The following is an 18,980-nucleotide window of genomic DNA, read 5'->3' as shown; positions in this document are numbered from 1 at the left end:
TGAGTTGGCTGTTTGAAACCTGGGGCCTATGAAGGATCGCTTGGCTAGGCCTGGGAGGAGGGGACTGGACCTACCTGGACTGAATCTACCAGGTTGATCTCAGTCAGCGGGGGAGGCTATAATTTTTTTTAAGAGTCACATTTTTTTTTAATTATATATACAGTGTTCTGCCTGCATGTGTCCCTGCAGGCCAGAAGATGGCACCAGATCTCATTATAGATGGTTGTGAGCCACCATGTGGTTGCTGGGAATTGAACTCAGGACCTGTGGAAGAGCAGTCAGTGCTCTTAACCACTGAGCCATCTCTCCAGCCCCCATAAAGAATTTGAAAGGACAATTTCCAACCTAAAGAAAATTCACACAGTCTATATCTGATAATGTTATTATAGCTGAAATATACATCACTCTTATGTATATTTAACCATCATTAAATAAAGAAAATTAAGTTTAAGTATTAGCAAAAGTTTCAAATATGTATGTCTCCTAGGAAGATGTGTAGGTGGCTAATAAGTACAAGAAAAGATGATATCCATCCCAGGAATGAATCCATCCACCTACTTTGACTTTCAGTTCAGTTTAGTTTAGCAGATTTGTTTGCTTGTTTTTGTTTGTTTGTTTGTTTGTTTTTCGAGACAAGGTTTCTCTGTGTAGTTTTGGTGCCTGTCTTGGATCTCACTCTGTAGACAAGGTTGGCCTTGAACTCACAGAGATCCACCTGGCTATGCATAATTCAAAGAGATTATATAGCCACACACATAACTACAACAAAATGTCAAATAAAAGGAAATGCTAGCCTTTCAGTGGAGATATTGTAATTTCTCTTCACAATGGAGAAATGTAAAATGCACAGCCACAATCTGGTATTCCTTAGACAATTACATACAAAACTATAACATGACAAATTAACTATACAATGGAATGTTATGTAGTCTTCAAAAGCCAAAAGCATGCTGGGTCATGCTACCACTATGAAAAGCTTGAAAAGAGTATTCTAAATGGAAGAGATACTTTAAAAAATACATGCACTTCATGCTTCCACCTATAGGAAAGTCCAGAATAAGCAAATAAAAAGAGACAAAAATATATAACCAGACATGATAATATGCATTTGAGTGTGATTATTGTTATAGATCAAATGCCTGTGATTCCTCATGAGATGATGAAAATAGACTGGGCTGATAGTTTCCCTACACTAAAATTCATTGTAATGGACATTATAAATGAATTATAAAGGATATAAATTATATGCTCAAAAATCTGTTTTCAAAGACAGCAATGATGATGTAGATAAAAACATAGCAAATGGTATAATGTGCTTGCGTCTCTTGACTGCAGTAGAAGAAATTGCAAACTCAATGTAAAATTACAGCTTCTATTTCCTGCATGTGATATTTATAGTGTCACTCATGTCCTCTTTTAAAATATATAAAAGTAATGTAATCAACTTTTATTCAATCTACAAATATTTGCACCACGTTTATGAATATATATATATATGTATATATAATGTTTCAAATATATTTTAATTGAGGAGGAATTCAACTTAACTTCAGTATTTTTGAACAGTTGAAGTTTTGTCCTTCTAGTAGCTCGGAAACTGAGAAACTGGGAAAGCATCTATTTTTTGTTAACACACACAGACACACACACACACACACACACACACACACACACACACACACACTGCAGTTTGGGAACAAAGTCAGTCATTGAGGGAACTCTGATCAATGTATCAAGCAGTTAGTACACCTGACTTCAACTTCTCTACTCATGTCTTCCATGGTGACCAAGGTAAGCATGCCCAGAAAGAGCCCTATGGGCTTAGTAAAACCATTTATTAAGGGCTAACCCTTACTAAACAAGATAGACTGCTGGGTTTATTACTTTATATTTGCTCCTTTGATATTCCTCAGGAGCCATAAATTTAACTCATATGTGGGAAGAAATGGTGTTCACAATTTTATCAATTGAAAGTACTGCCTGTGAGAGTCTTTGTTCCAGATTATAGTTTATAATAAACCAACACTGATTTCTCCTAGAAAAACAGGACTTGAAGTATAATGCTATTAAGCTGTGCCTTCAATCTTCAGGAAAAGATTAAATTAAACATGTTTTTATGAGTTTAGTGCCCTAATGCAAATAACTATACTGTAACAAAAAATCCAAAATGAAGTGCTGATTTCTTTAAAATAAGATGACTACGAAGTGTATTTCACTCAACAAACTGAATTACTTTTCAACTAATTCCTACCACACAAAATAGAATTATTTGTGTAACACTGTAAAAATAAGAAAAATGTTACTATAAAATCTGAAGCAAAGAAATTATTTCAGTTGCCCTGAGTGTTATTAAGGAAGAAGTTGTCTTTTCTTTGCCTAGTGTGTCTAGGAGAATCATTCTATTTAGATTTTCCTCAACATCTTCTAATATCCAAATTCTTTTAGCAATAATAAAAAAGCACATCTGATAAATGTCATTGAAGAAAGGGATTATGAATGTTCAGCTCAGCCCCTATGGAATATCAATTGAGTGGATCCATTAGAAAAGGTGTAATCTTTATTTAACTGACTCTGCTTGAGAACTAGATATTTAAGTTTAATTTAGGTGGAACAGCTTGAAACCTCGACTGACCATACTACAAAAGTATACCTTAAAATAGTGATTATACTTTGATGTCACTCACCATAATTCCTACAAATATTTTAATTGGTTCTAAAGTATTATCAGCATGGGAAGGCTTATGTTGACCTTTTTTTAAGTTCCAATAAATAAATACTGGAAATATAATGCACTATGAAAAGCAAACAAAACAAATAAATAAATTTGGTATCTGAAAGAAGTTGAAGTATCTGGGCAGAGATGAAGGGTAAAACACAGTGTTTGGGAGAAAAAAGGATATATTTGTATTAGAGAGTGTTAAGTTCTTTCAATTGTCAACTTGTCAAAAATCTAGAATCATTTGGAAGAAGAGCCTCTTCGAATATCTGTGAATTATTACCGTAATGAATTATTTGATATTTGAAGACCTGCCCACTGTGTGCAACACTATTCCTTGGAGTTGGGATCTTGAAGTCTAGACAGAAAGCTTGAGTGTCAGCATGCCTGCATTAATTCACTGCTCTTTGCTCTTGATTGTGGATAAGGTTCATTCGACTCCTTTAAGTTCCTACCTTGGATTCTCCACACTAGTGGACTGTAACCTACAACTGGGAGTCAAATAAAAACTTTTTCTTCTAATTTATCTTTGAGTTGTTATTTTATCACAAAAGGAAAAGAAACTAAGAAACATGTAATAGATTTGCAAAACTCTCACTTAAAAACAAAGACTTTTAATTATAAATACATGTTTAAAAACTCACAACAGAGTATCTCTGTCATAACAAGACAATGGAGTGAAATAAAATTGGAGATTTTTAATAATAAAAACAAATGATGCTGTAGATAAAACACTATTCAGAGAATAGCAAAAACTTTCTTACACATGGCTGCCTTCATCCCAAGCAGAAAGACAGGAAATATGTCTGTCACAAATAAGATAGAAACATTCAAACAAAGCCTTAAAGTCGCAGAAGAAGGTTAACTAAAAGAGAAGTAGAGATTTCCTAGGACTTAGACAGACAGATTGCATTTAAACATGTGGATTCCTCTTGAAGCTTATTGGTTTTTACACTGGACTGAATAAGGACAAAAACATGATAAATTCATCAGCGAAACAGTTCCATCAGCTAATCTGTGTATGAAAGGACAAATACTTGCTTTTAGTTTTGCAGTTACTGGAACTTTTTTAAAAGAATGTTTGACACAATATATTAAAATCAAAAAAATTATTGTTCGTAACTCTTAAATTCTGTGTTTAAAAATTCACTCTAATTCATCCATTTAGAGGAGATTATTATGCCAAGCAAACAAATCAGACGGGAGGTGCAGTGGTTACATGTTTTCTTTCAAATGTCATGTGAAATCTGTGCTAAGAGCCACCTTAGAAAAGAAAGAAGACAGTTGTAAGAAGAGAAGAAGAAGAGAATGGTGGAGTGGGCAGGAATAACAGAGGGGGGTTATAATTGTGTACCTTATATCCACATACACACTCATAGACACAATAGATCCCATGAATAATACAGGAATATGTCCAATAAGAATAATTTAATGATCTATACTACAAGAGAAAATTTAGTTCTGCTGGTCAACAACAATCCAGTTATCTGACAAGGAATACCAAAGTGTAAGTTACAGCATCCCCGAAACACAGAAAACTGTGAAGGCATGAACACTGAGACAGAGGAAACAATTCCTGTATTAACTGCATTTTATAATATGAGGGGAATTTTGAAAAACAATGTGCATACTAATTCTTTCATATCCATAGAGACTGAAAATGGAAACAAAATATTAGTGCTATTTTTGTGCAATAGTAAGAGCATCACTTTTTTTATCACACCTTAGTTTTCATTGTAATAAAGTTCCATGTTAATTATATTTTATATTTATGAAATACAGAAAACAATTCAAGGAATAATAATGAAACAGAAAAAATTGCAACAAAATGGAAGACAAGAATTGAGATTTTTGAGGATGATTTACATATACACATTTGTAAGTATCTTGAAGAATATGTATTATATATACAGATTATATATGTACATATATACATATAATATGATTGACAACAATATATCCACTTACACACTTGACACAATATATATATATATAAAAATTATAATATGCATGTATATGTATATTTCCAGAGAAAAAGAAAAGCATTATTTGATGAAAGAATAAATTCACCAAAAATATATCAAATAGGATCAAAGGCATTTACTAAATCTAAGCAGTACAGGAAGGATAAAGAAGGAAGCAAATACATTTTTACGGGAAAAGCAATCCTTAAAAATTGAAAACAAAAACAAACTGAAAAAGAGGCAAAGAAACCACAGAGTTTTTATTAACGAAGTAACCACAATAATGAGAATTACTTGTCAGAGAGACTGGTCAGAAACACAGCGGAACAGAAGAAACTATGAGGGAAAACTGAGAGAGATTTGTCCTGACTGTGGGCCAGGCAGGAAAACTCTAGCTACAAATGGTGTCCAACGTGGTGGCAAGAGTTTCCACCTAAAAACTGAGGAAAAAAAGATTCTTAAACGGAGCTAAAAACAGTTAATAATTGTCTCTCTCAAATGAGCGGCAGCTGCCGGTTTGAGCTACTGGTGGGTTTCTGGCGTGCACGCTCGACCTGCTGTATGGCGGGAATGAGGCCTCTGTAAGTGGCACATTAAGCTACGTTGTGGATTTAGTCTTTGCAGGTACAAAACAAAAAAAGAGGTTTCTGGGCTACACGCCTCTTGGATAAAAGCATAGACCCATGATAGCTCCCAGAGCTGGTGGTAAACGTAACCATGTTGGAAAGCTGAGGTGGGCAAAGCCAGCAGCCACAGCTGCTGCAGTTTAAGGCAATAGATTCACAATAAGAGATTCAGATATAATAGTTGACAATGTGTGTAAAATATACATAGGCTTGAAAGAGACAAAAAAGGTGGTATATACAGTTATATAAACAAATACATAGTTTTAAAAAATAAAGTCTTTAAAGAGACAGTAAAATTAATATAAAAAATAAGCCACATAAAGATGAATATCACACAGAGAATCTGGATTGTGTTGTCTTTGGGATTTTTAACTGCAGAAAAACATTTGATTGTAAAAGCTGTTGAGTTAAACCAAAATGTATATTTTAAAGGTACCTTGACTTCAAAATTTGAATATAAGGATATGTTACTTTGGAAAGGAGACTCTGCTTATGTTCCCACAGAAAGCCAGAGGCTAAGGATTTGTTCCAGATTAAGATACATCAGATTTGACCAGCCAGGACCCCCTGAAAGGTCTCCGATGACACCATGGCCCAGATGATCCAACATCCAGAATTGTTTGAAGGCAACTGGCTCAGACAATACAGCCTCACGGACTACTCCATGATCCTAAAATTTTCTTTGTGTCCCCATAAGATACAGCGCCCCCCTCCAGCAGGAAGTAGTAAGAGAAGCTATGCCCAAATTCCCAAATTTTATGTAATTTTACTTTGTTAAGGTTAAAACCTTCCTTTTTGAAAAAAAAAAAAAAAAGGGGAAGTGCTGTGGGATGTTCTGTATGGCAAATGTGTTGCTGATTGGTCACTAAATAAAACATTGATTGGCCATTGGCTAGGCAGGAAGTGTAGGCGGAACAAGGAGGAGAATAAAGCTGGGAAGTGGAAGACTGAGTCACAGAGACACTGCCAGCCGCCATGATGAGAAACAGCATGTGAAGATGCCGGTAAGCCACGAGCCATGTGGCAAGGTATAGATTAATGGAAATGGATTAATTTAAGCTGTAAGAACAGCTAGCAAGAAGCCTGCCACGGCCATACAGTTTGTAACTAATATAAGTCTCTGTGTTTACTTGGTCGGGTTTGAGCGGCTGTGGGACTGGCTGGTGAGAGAGATTTGTCCTGACTGTGGGCCAGGCAGGAAAACTCTAGCTACAGAAAACAGTAGCCTACAGGGAGATTTATGGTGGTATTTTACTTGTACTGAAATGTGATTTTAATTGTATGTTAATAAATAAAGTTGCCTCGGGGTCAGAGCTATTAGAGCCATAACAAGAGCATGGCGGTGGTGGCACACCCCTTTAATCCCAGTACTTGGTAGACAGAGCTAGGTAGATCTCTGTGTGTAAAAGGATACAGCCAGCATTGGAGACACATGCCTTTAATCTCAATACCAACCATAGAAGACCTGGAAGTCTCTACAGACAGGCAGTGACAAGAGCAGTCATGTGTTTGGGTTTACAACCAATGAGAAGGCAGAACAGAAAGACTATTTAAGGACATACACACCCAGAAAGTAGGCCCTTTCGGAGAGCTCCCTTGGCTGAAGTAGGAAGGGTAAGGCTCTTAGTTCTGACCTCTTGGTTTTCTTCTCTGAATCGGCTCTGTGTTTCTTATTTAATAAGATGGTTGGTTACATCTACAGAGATTATGCGTGGTGGTGTGGTGTGAATAAGAATTACCCTCATAGGCTCATATGTTTGAATGCTTAGTCTCAGGAATGCACGACTTAAGAAGGAATAAGAGGTGTGGCCTATTTGGAGTAGGCATAGCTTTGTTGGAGGGAGTGTGTCAAAAAGGGTTGGCTTGAGACTTTAAACCCCAAGTCTCAGTGTCTCCCTCTCCATGCTGGCTTTGGATCCAGATATAGAACTCTCAACTGCTTCTCTAGAGCCTTGCCTGCCTGTGTGCCACCATGCTCCTTGCCATAATGAAAATGGACTAAACCTCTGAAACTGTAAAGAAGACATATTCAATTCCTTCATAAGAGTTGCCTTGGTAATGGTGTCTCTTGACAACAATAGAACACTGACTAAGACAGGTATGTACAATGTGTCCTGACAGATGGACTGATATACAGAGCATCTGTGCACATACGATGACATAAACATACGTATTCCATACATGTTTAAAAGAGTGTAATAGTAATATTTAAACCATGAACTGAAGAATTTGAATAATGCTTCAATGTTTTTTATTGTTTTTTTTTATATTTATCACGGATTAATTCTTTCACATTCTGTAGCAATGGATTTACAATGCTCATTATACTGTAAGCTTGAAAAAATTCCAATTTTGTTTTTCTCTGTTTTTAAAGACATCATTGGTTTTTCAGCAGAGTCACTTGTATTAACTATGAATAAAGAAAATTTTGATTTTATCATTTTTAATGACTTAGTTCTTTATCTGAGATGCCTGAAGTAGCTCCACCCTGAAGAACAATGTTTAATAACTGCAATAGTAGCAGGCATGCCTGTCTTGTTTCTGAAATTAGAAAAGACCTGTTTAGAGACATTTGTGCATACTGCTTATCAGGTATGGAAGGTCCATTTCTCCTGCTTTTTATTTTCTCTTATAGAAACACATTTCTGACTTAGTTCAAAGCTCCCTTACCTCTGCAAATGTCTAAACCTATTTTCTGTGTAATTCTAAATTTAATATCATTAATATGATAATTGAAATTGGTAGATTTTTCCATGTTGCTCCCTGAATTCTTGGAATCAGGCTCTAACTTTGGATATAGTCCTGGGTTTAAGATGCTTCAACTTAGCTTGAGTGCACATGTGCTAATATATACTCTCCCAGCTCTATTGGTAGTTTCTTCACCTAGTCTGACCTTAAAGTGTTTTTTTTTTTAATTTCAGAACATGGCTTAGGCATAATCAATCTATCTCAATGTTCTGTATGAGTTTCTAAGATTGGTATAATTTTGTCATGTTAAAATATTTGTTAGAATTCAATACTGAAGCCATCTGAAAAAGATGTCTTCTCATCAAGATGTATCTTTAACTAAGCGTCAGTCTATCTAATAAACATGGATTAATTTAGGCTTTTCCATTCTTGAATGAGCTTGAGAAAGCTGTCTGTCAAAGAAGGTGACAATGTTCAAACCTGTAGATATAAATTTGTTCATAATATGTGCTTAGTAATGCTCACATACTGGTGTTACTGATGGTACCATTAACTCATACACTGCTAGTACTGGAAAATGAACTTGTAATTGTTTTGTGACCTGGTAATTCTTGTTATATGCTCATCAGTTTTATTTATGTCCTATAAAAAATAATAAATATTTTAAATGAGTTGAATTTTTCTCAGTGTTTCTTGATTCATAATTTATTGACTTTCATTTTTTTTGTTGTTTTGTTCAGGGTTTATTTTGTACATTTTTGTTTAGGCATTCATGCCTTCTTATTTATTTTATGATAAAAATTCAGTTTTCTGCCAATTTTATCTTAATGTTTTGTAACTGTTTCTTGTAAAGTTAAGTACATATTTGAAATTGTTTATATTTTTCATATGATAATTTTTCAACTTACCCTGAGTTGCTATGTATCTCTTGAAAGGATATGAATATCAACATATATTTATCACTTACTTATTCTGTATGTTTGGGTTTTGACCTTTCACACTATTAGAGACTGAGTCCCTTCTCGTGTACCGATGTAGATGCCAGGCTTGCTGTCCTATGCTCTTTCAGGATTCCTCTTGTTTAAGATTCACTAGGAATATGGATGTTTCTACTGCTTCTGAATTTATGTGGGTTTATAAGGGTCTGAACTTAGATCCTCACAATATGGGCAAACACTCCTTCCACTGAGCCCTCTCTTCAACACTATTAAGTTTTAGTTTTTCTTTCACCTGTGGATGCTTTAGAAGGTTGTTATTTTATTTTTAATATTTTATGACTTTCCATATATCTTTCCAGTAGTACTAATTAACGTATGAATGGCTTGTGTGACACTCACGCAAATCTAACATTTTATTGCTGATCACAGTTTCATTTTCTGTTACTAAGAGAAGGGTGTTAAAATCTGTGACAGTTTTGGGCTTCTCTGTTTTCTTTTTTCTTAATTTGTGCTGAAGCTCTAATAATGACATAAATGTCAGAAATGTTATTTATTCTAGTCTAATTGACTACAATATTCTTTTGAAAATATCTATTCTCATCACTTTATCTAAAACCTTCTTTTCAATATTCAAGTAGACTGTATCACCAGCATGGTCTATCCCCATGCCTGTAATTTTTGTTGTTGTGTTTTGCAGGGTATTACTGTGTTTCCCTGGGTCAGCTGGTACACAGTATAGTGGTTTCCATGCTGCAGTATACAAAGCATGACTATAGTCTTAGCTCTGAATAAGAACAAAGGCAATGTGGTATGTGGAAGCTCAAAGTAACTGAAGCTTGACAGCCTCATTGAGTGTACTTCTCCATTGGAGGAAAAAAAATGACTTGATTGAAAAGATCTGAACAAAAGAATGATGTAAACATAGTGTAAACATCACAAAGAAGGGAAATGCCTAATATTTTTCCTATTTCTCTCATTATTTGATATAACAATCAAATATTAGTCACCTCTTGGTAGCTTAAACACACACACACACACACACACACACACACACAGTTTCGTTGAAAAAATAACAGAAAATAATAAGTTCTGCTTATGCCATCAGGAAGAATAGTTATAAAATGAAGATCAACAAAAGAAAAACTAACCTAACACGCAAAGAGGAAAATTATGATAAACATTAGGAAAATTTTAAACCCATATATAGTTGTTAATGATGATGGATATTTTATTATCACAAATTAAAAACTGACAAATATACCTCCATTATGTACACACAAAAAAAATTAATCACTTCTGTTGCCAAAAATGGAAACAAGGAATATGTCTGCACTAAAAACTCAGAGAAGCACAGTGTCAATTTACATAAATATATGTGTATATATATATATATATATATATATATATATATATAGAGAGAGAGAGAGAGAGAGAGAGAGAGAGATGTGTTCATTATAGCGTTATCTGCAACAACATGTGTGGTTTTTTTGGGGGGGCAGCATACAGATTATATAATCAACATTAAAATATTGCACCCTGCAAACAAGGGAATTCAATCATTCATGACATCAAGAATGAACAAGGCAGTCATTTTTCATAGTAAAATCCACCAACTACTAACTGAAAAATGCTGCACAATGATATTCACATGTATATATACTCTAAGACAAATTGAATCTAGAAACCAACGAAACAAAAAAGGTATTTTTAACGGAACTGTTGATGGTACACAAAAGTTCCTAACATTAAGGATGAGTGAATATATAGATGCAAAGAACAGCATGAAAAATGCATTTAATACTAGATCGTCCAATGGAAGTTTGAAAGGAAATAAATAACTCCATGAAAATATACCTACAAAGAGCTCTATACAAACTGAGAAGGCCTGGATTTGAAAAAGAGTAAAAAAGGGGCTTATGGGAAGTTTGAAAGTGAGGAAATGTTTAGGAGAAAATGATATAATAATATTATAATCTCAAACAATAAAATAAATCCTTTTTAAAACTATGGCATGTGAGCTGAATTGATACAAGATGGACTTGCCAAGTAGATGGAGTATATAAGAATTTCACAAGTCATAGCAGACTTTCATTTTAAGCACATTAACACTGAGCTATATCCAAAGTTTTTTTTACAACTTATCTTTACTTTAGAATATTGATGAATTCTTTTTAATTTGTACATACCCAATAATACAACCAGACTTTGAATTTATAATCCTCCTGTTTCAACATCTTGAATAGCTTGGATTATAAGTCTTGCTTTATTTTAGCACTCTAAAACTTATTGCTTAGTTATAGAAAGTAAACTAATAGAAAAATCACAAAATTTTACTCTCAACATATAAACAATGCTTCTTAAGAGTGGTTTTAGTGTTTGATTCTATAAGTGGATTCAAATATTAATTTAATATATGTATTAGGTACTTGTCATTGCAACAAAAAGATTGACAGAGGCAGTTTAAGGAAGGAGGGGTCATTTTGGCTCACACTTTGATAGGATAGTCTGTCTTTGCAGGGAAGTCAATGGGAAAGCATCTTGCAAAAGCTGACAGCTTGTCATCCTCAGTCCAGAAGCAGAGAATAATGAAATCAGGCCCTCAACCTGCATTTAGTTTTTTATTCCAATTATAACCAACCCCAGCCTGTGGAATGGTGCTTGTCACATTGAGAGCTGGTCATTTCTCCCCAATTAAGTTAATTCAGATAATCCAGTACACACACACACACACACACACACACACACACACACACACACACACACACACAGAGAGAGAGAGAGAGAGAGACAGAGAGACAGAGAGACAGAGAGACAGAGAGACAGAGTCAGAGACAGAGACAGACAGAGAGAGGGGGGAGACCCATATTTGTTTAAATGATAATTCTAAATCCCATAGAGTTGACAGAGAATATCAGTCCTCACAGTGTGTAATTCAAGAGTTTAAGGCATATGCAAAATTTCTCAACTCTGCCTACCGCAATCTAAATATGAAACATGAAAAATAATTTTGAACCGACTTAACTTTAGCATACACTGTATGATTTTTCTGGATTTTTTAAACTATAAACACTGAAAAATTAAAAACTTATCTATCTCTTATTACTCTATTAAAGTAATTGCTATTCTATATATAAAACCATAGAAGAGAAATATACATCAATATTTCAAGAAAATAACAATTATGTTATTCTAACACCATTAATTAAATTCTATCAAATAATCAATTTTACTCATTGAATAATTTTAAAACTTAATTTAGAAAAAGCATTTTAAACAAAGCATGTGTATAATCAAAATTAGGTTTTTGGATAAATTTCCTCACCAGAAAAACTTCCATTTTATTTTCTCATTAATATCCCTTTTAAAACTTTTATCTTTATCAGGGTATTTCAAAATGAAGGTCATATCAGTAAAATTGTGTGCCAGATAATTCAGTTGAGTTGAGATTTTTAAAAAGTAATAGCCAATTATAGACATTTGTATGACATTACAATTAATGATTATTTTGAGAAATACAAGTTTATATCTATGTATTAACCACACATACATTGAATATTATTGAGCTACACAGCAGTTTGGGCCTCTGTTTGGAAATTTAGAGTTGCATTAATGAGCTACTACTCACATTTACTTTCATAATTATAGGAGATAAGTACAACAAGTTGCTGTATTTCATTTTCTAGAATGCAGCTCATAGCACTAATTGATCAACTCTCTGTATTTTTCAAGAATTCACATGGATAAAATTGGCAGGATTGTGCAGTTTTAGTTGCATTTTTGTTGATGTCTGGTAATTTCATTTGAGTTATTTTTTAACAGTAGTTTGCTTTTTAAATTCTGTGAATTGAAAGGCAAACACATTCAACATTTATTCAAGAAATAAAATGTCTAACACATGGCACTTTGAAGAAACAGAATATAACCAAACGAAGAAACTGTGCATTTTGTTATTCTAATACCAGCTTATATAATATAATATGATAAAATATAATATAAAATTATATATGAAGGTAATGATTGTAAACTCTAGGGATTTAGTGAAGGGATTAAATTTAGTTTCTATACAATATAACAACCCTCTGTATTCAATTATTTACTTCAATACATTGCTTTTATTGTTTGTGCTCCCTCATAGTTTTTTTAATGTGTGTGTGTGTGTGTGTGTGTGTGTGTGTGTGTGTGTGTGTGTGTATGTGTGTGTTTGTGCCTAGGGACTGAATATGTCTTGAAGTGGCTTCCTTAAAGTAGTTTCATGTCATTTTTATTTATGTTTGGATATTCTTGAATATGTCTCACCACCTCGTTTGTCCATATTTACCATGTTTACGCTGTCATTTATACATTGTTATATGTACTATCATAAACAAGTAAGTGGGATATATTTTTTAACCCACGTAGGGACCCGTTTTACAGTATTTATACTTTAAATATCTGTCTTCCTGGGCACACGTGAACACCTTTGAGCTTCATTGCAGCTTGAGCAAAACACAGTGGCAAAAACCTTCAGAGTATCCCAGAATGCAACTCACACTGCTTCAGACATTACTATTCACTCCAAATTACAACGTCCTCTAAAAATCAATAGCATTGAGGACAGAGTTAAGTCCAGAAAGCCTCTTTGTCAGTCCCTATTGCCCGTCACTCTGGCACAATTAATAATTTTTTCTGTCTGAGCTCATAGACATTCTATTGTGATCTGGCACATGAATCATTTCCAGATTTTTTTTATAGTTTAATAATAAAATAGAAATGTTTTCATTCATAACCTCTTCATTCCTCATCCTCATCACACTTTGTTTCTTCTCCATTATCTAAGGCTTAACTTCTGCCAATCTTCAGCCTCTGGGCAGGCACTTTGAAATTTATGAGCTCTCACGGTTTGTGGAAGAAGGGAAATGTCAGTTGCCCACCCAATCAAGGTAAGAGTGTCAGTTTCCAAACACAAAGTTACTTCTTCCTCTCTTTCAGAGCAGTCCTGGATTCTTCATTCCTCATCAGAGCCTCTTCTCCCTGGGCTTCATTTCTACTACACAGTCAGACTATGAACTATGTGGAGTCCTATTTTTCCAACAATACTTGTGTAGGCAAAGTCTAAAATACTTTTAATATGCAGCTACATGATATTTAAAACATATGCTGTCTCTTTTTTTTTAAGAGAAAAGGTGTCTATGCGGAAATAGTCATTATTTTTAGTTATGATGTGTGGGTGAATATATTTTACTTATAGGCATTAAAAACTCAGCTGTCTGATCGGGCGCGTTCAGGGTGGTAGATCCAGCTATACCACTCTTGGGCATATACCCAAGGAATGCTCAATCATACCACAAGGGCACTTGCTCAGCTATGTTCATATCAGCATTGTTTGTAATAGCCAGAACCTGGAAACGACCTAGATGCCCTTCAACTGAAGAATGGATAAATAAAATGTGGTACATATACACAATGGAATACTACTCAGCAGAGAAAAATAATGACATCATGAGGTTTGCAGGCAAATGGATGGATCTAGAAAAAATCATCCTGAGTGAGGTAACCCAGACTCAGAAAGACAAACATGGTATGTACTCACTCATAGAAGGATACAAGATGTGGAGCAAGAATGACTGGACTGCTACTCACAAAACCTGGGAGGCTATCTGGAAAACAGGACCCCAAGAAAGACACAGGGATCACCCAATGACGAAGAAATGGATGAGATCTACATGAACAGCCTGGACGTGAGTGGGGGTAACGAAGGGCGAGGGTCGAGGGAAAGAGAGCTTAGGGGAGCGGGAGATCCCAGCTGGATCAAGAACAGAGAGGGAGAACAAGGAATAGGAGACCATGGTAAATGAAGACCACATGAGAATAGGAAGAAGCAAAGTGCTAGAGAGGCCCACAGAAATCTACAAAGATGCCCCCACAATAGACTGCTGGCAATGGTAGAGACACAGCCCAAACTGACCTACTCTGGTGATGGGATGGCCAAACACCGTAATTGTCGTGCTAGAAACCCCATCCAATGACTGAGGGAACTGGATGCAGAGATCTAAGGCCAGGCCACAGGTGGATCTCTGGGAGTCCAATTGGCGAGAAAGAGGAGGGTTTATATGAGTGAGAATTGTTGAGACCAAGGTTGGATGAAGCACAGGGACAAAGAGCCAAACAAATGGAAACACATGAACTATGAACCAATGGCTGAGGGGCCGCCAACTGGATCAGGCCCTCTGATTAGGTGAGACAGTTGATTGGCTTGATCTGTTTGGGAGGCATCCAGGCAGTGGGACTGGGTCCTGTGCTCAGTGCATGAGTTGGCTGTTTGAAACCTGGGGCTTATACAGGGACACTTGGCTCAGCCTGGGAGGAGGGGACTGGACCTGCCTGGACTGAGTCTACCAGGTTGATATCAATCCTCGGGGGAGTCTTTGCCCTGGAGGAGATGGGAATGGGGGGTCTGGGGGTAGGGGAGGGGGCAGGAGGGGGGAGAACAAGGGAATCCATGCCTGATATGTAGAATTAAATTATATTGTATAATAAAATAAAATAAAGAAAAAAACAAAGGAAAAAACTCAGCTATATATTTCTACTTTTAATAAATAAAAAGTCAATAACTATATAATATACATACATCCATGCTTTCTCTATTGGAAATTATAGCTTAACATATTGTTTTCATTATTAAAATTGATTTCTGGTAAAGTGTATTTCTCTTCAGTATTGTCAAGTAAATATTTAACAATATCCTACCTTAAAGCTTTTCCACATTATCAAAGATATCTGAAATTGTACTGGTTGTATGTTAATCTATACAGTCTAGATATTGCTTATATGCTCAGTTCCTCAATATGAGCTCCACAGTTAGAGGCTGACTTCTGAATTATAAATAATAAAGTATAAATTATGTAAAATTGCATTTTATAATTTACATCTACAGAAAAAAGTTACCTAATCCTTATACTAGATACACTAAACATACATATGTCAGAGCATTCCATATTTTTGATAATCCTTCTGCTAAAGATATTTCAATATTTTCCAAGATTATCGTGTGTGTGTGTGTGTGTGTGTGTGTGTGTGTGTGTGTGTGCTAGTGTGCATGCTCACATTTCCCCAAATATCACAGTGATAACCTTTCAACTTATAGGCACAAAGGCACGTACACATTCATTTTCATTTCATAGAACTATGATTTTTATACTTAATATTTGCTTCTTGTATTAAGTATGATATGTGAGATATAAGATGACAAAAAAATTCTTTGTATTCATTTTGTTATAACAACATTCTTCCAAGAACCTACTGCGCCCATTCTTGTTCAGGTTATTTTGTGTGTGTTTTTTGTTTTTTTGTTTTTGTTTTTCGAGACAGGATTTCTCTGTGTAGTTTTGGTGCCTGTCCTGGATCTCGCTCTGTAGACCAGGCTGGCCTTGAACTCACAGAAATCCACCTAGCTCTGCCTCCCAAGTGCTGGGATTAAAGGCATGTGCCACCACCATCTGGCTCTTGTCAGTTATTAATACTCTTGCCCTTGGCCAAACACAATAATATGATTAGCTTAATATTCTATAGAAATGCCACTAAAAGGGTATAATCACAAAACCCCACTCCTCAAAACCTCATTCTCTACTTCTCCTTTCTTGATTTCTTTTATCTTTTGATTGTTTACCCACGTCACTTTTCATTTGATAGTTTTTGATAGTCAAACTTACTAAGTACAGAGTCAAATGACTGGTGAGCAGATAGCATTGTTCTACTAATTCTACATTAGGGTATCATCATTCACTTTTAAATATCTTAGACAAGAACTCTTCATGATTTTATTTTTGCTCTAACTCATTTTCATCCTAATAGAACATCTTGCTATATTTTAAAAGCATAGTATGAGGAACAACAGCAAATAAAATCTATATGATTTTTAAGGTTAATCTTACATACACCATCCCAAGAAGTGTCTCTGAACAAGACTGAATTTCAAAATTAAATTAATTTTAATTATATTTCCACATTAAAAAAGAAAAAAAAAACCTCTGACCTACTTATCAATTGAAAATACTGCATCAATCTGCATACAATTATATGTTATAATTAAAAACAATTGAAAAAAGCCACATTTTTATAACAATCATTTAAATCACTGGTCCAAGAAATAGCCAGAGAGATATCATAGAAATGGGATAAACAAAGGAAAGGGGCAATGTAAGTGTTATTTCATGCTTACCTTGATGGCAGTGGATGCAATTTGGATATGGTGGAGTCTGCGAAGAGTGCTGTCCCTGTCAATGAAATAGGAAGCAGCCAACTGATGTAGGGTCTCCAGGGTGACAGACGAACTATTGGTGCTTGTGTCACTTCCTTCAGATCTTTTGCTCAGCTTCCGCTTGTCCACAAAAATTGTGAGTGACTCCTCTCCTGTATTAATGATATGAAAATGATTGTATTTCCCAGTTAAAGTACGTTTTATACTTATCTTCAAGAATGAATGCCTATAAACTCCTGTGAAGAAAAATGAATGAAAACCATAAAATTTAATGAAGTTTTAAAAATGTTTATAATTTTCTTTCCTAAGTACCTAGAAATACCACAGATATTTAAGGGTTTGAATATATATTTAGTAAATTTTAAATATCAAGATGTTAAAGGATAATTTCATTAAACTACCTTTGTCATGTAGTTTAACTTAGTGAATACTTTTAGACCACAAAGTGAAGTCTTATAAAATATTACGTGAAGTTTTGTAGTACTGCATTAAACCATATATTTTACCATGTGAAAAGCATATCAATCAAGGTGGAAACAAGAAAACCTAAATAGTATTCTGGTATACATTTGAAATGTATAGAATCTATATTTTATGCATGTACATATTCATTAGCAACACATTCACAAGTTCCCTTCCCATTATGTATTAAAATATGGTGCATTAATTGGCACTATGTAAATCACAAAACTCAATGGAAGTCATAGAAACCGATAATGATGATAGAGAGTGAGACAAGACTTATGGTGAGTTACAGGGAAGCTTTGGTTTCCAAAGATGAAATAGTAATGAAGAACACCCATACTATCTAAGTTGGATGTGAAGAATTTGTTCTTCTCAGACTTTGCCAGCATTGCATATTTATCTACCAAATAATTGCCAAATTTGCTTCATGTTCTCCCTCAGGAACCCATGTGTTATGGTGGCATTGTGCCCACTTAAAAACTGAAAGAGTGTACCTAGGATAGACCAAATAAGATCACCCTCAAGAGCAGTATATATATCCCCTGTCTGTCTGAAAGATAGTGTATGTTTTATAATAGAGTAGTTCATGTGATCATCTAGTGATATGAGCCCATAGACCTCTGTAAGACAGTCAATTCACATTTACATTGTAATAAGCTGTTAATAAAAATTATACAGATACAAAACACTAAATGATTGAAATGATTTAAAATAATTTTTGAGATTTTAATATAATTATAACATTCCCCCTTTTCTTTCCTCTCTCCAAACCTAAGGCAAATATTTAGGATGTAATATTTTTTCTATGATAAATTATGTAGAATACATTCTAATTTTTCCTAGAAAGCCTTTCTGATACCACAGTTTAAAGGATGGAGCTATGACAGTTCACAGAGAAATGCTTATGTTGATAAACATATGTGATCAAGTTCACGAAAGTGTGCAAGCTTTATGAATCTAATACAAAATGAGTGATGAAAAAAGTAAACCCATATGAAATAAAGAAAAATATCTAAAAAGAGTAATTTTCAATTGTCTCAAAGCAGCTTCCTTGAGATAACAGATAGGAAACACACTAACAACTATCAAGATACATTTTTCCCCAAAGGGGAAAAATGCATGGAAAATTGACATAGTAAATCCAAAATAAATCAAATTAGAAGCCATAAAAATAATTATATTATGACATTGTTTAAGTATAGGTTTTTGGTTTCTTGGTAATAAAATACTTTAAACATAAAGCTCACGGAGCTGACACAAATGATTTAATTTAGCACAAATGATTCTGCTAAAATGATTTCATTTTGAAGATGAAAATTAAAGATTTGTTGAAATGTTTCCAGAGAG

The 18,980-nt window shown here is 34.6% G+C and overlaps 1 protein-coding gene across 3 annotated transcripts in view; it reads right to left on the bottom strand.

Moving 5' to 3' along the window:
* The window catches only part of Brinp3 (BMP/retinoic acid inducible neural specific 3), a 373,866-nt gene that overhangs the window by 148,274 nt on the left and 206,612 nt on the right, over window positions 1-18,980 (bottom strand). For all 3 annotated transcript variants that reach the window (XM_052737127.1, XM_052737128.1, XM_052737129.1), the window contains exon 4: window positions 17,130-17,320. In XM_052737127.1, the coding sequence (XP_052593087.1) occupies window positions 17,130-17,320 (191 nt within the window). The remainder of the gene's footprint in view (window positions 1-17,129; window positions 17,321-18,980) is intronic.

This window comes from Peromyscus californicus, unplaced genomic scaffold (genome assembly GCF_007827085.1).
Source record: "Peromyscus californicus insignis strain IS unplaced genomic scaffold, ASM782708v3 Scaffold_14__1_contigs__length_90479793_seg_2, whole genome shotgun sequence".
Lineage (NCBI taxonomy): Eukaryota > Metazoa > Chordata > Mammalia > Rodentia > Cricetidae > Peromyscus > Peromyscus californicus.
This window is presented reverse-complemented; position numbering and strand designations above follow the sequence as displayed.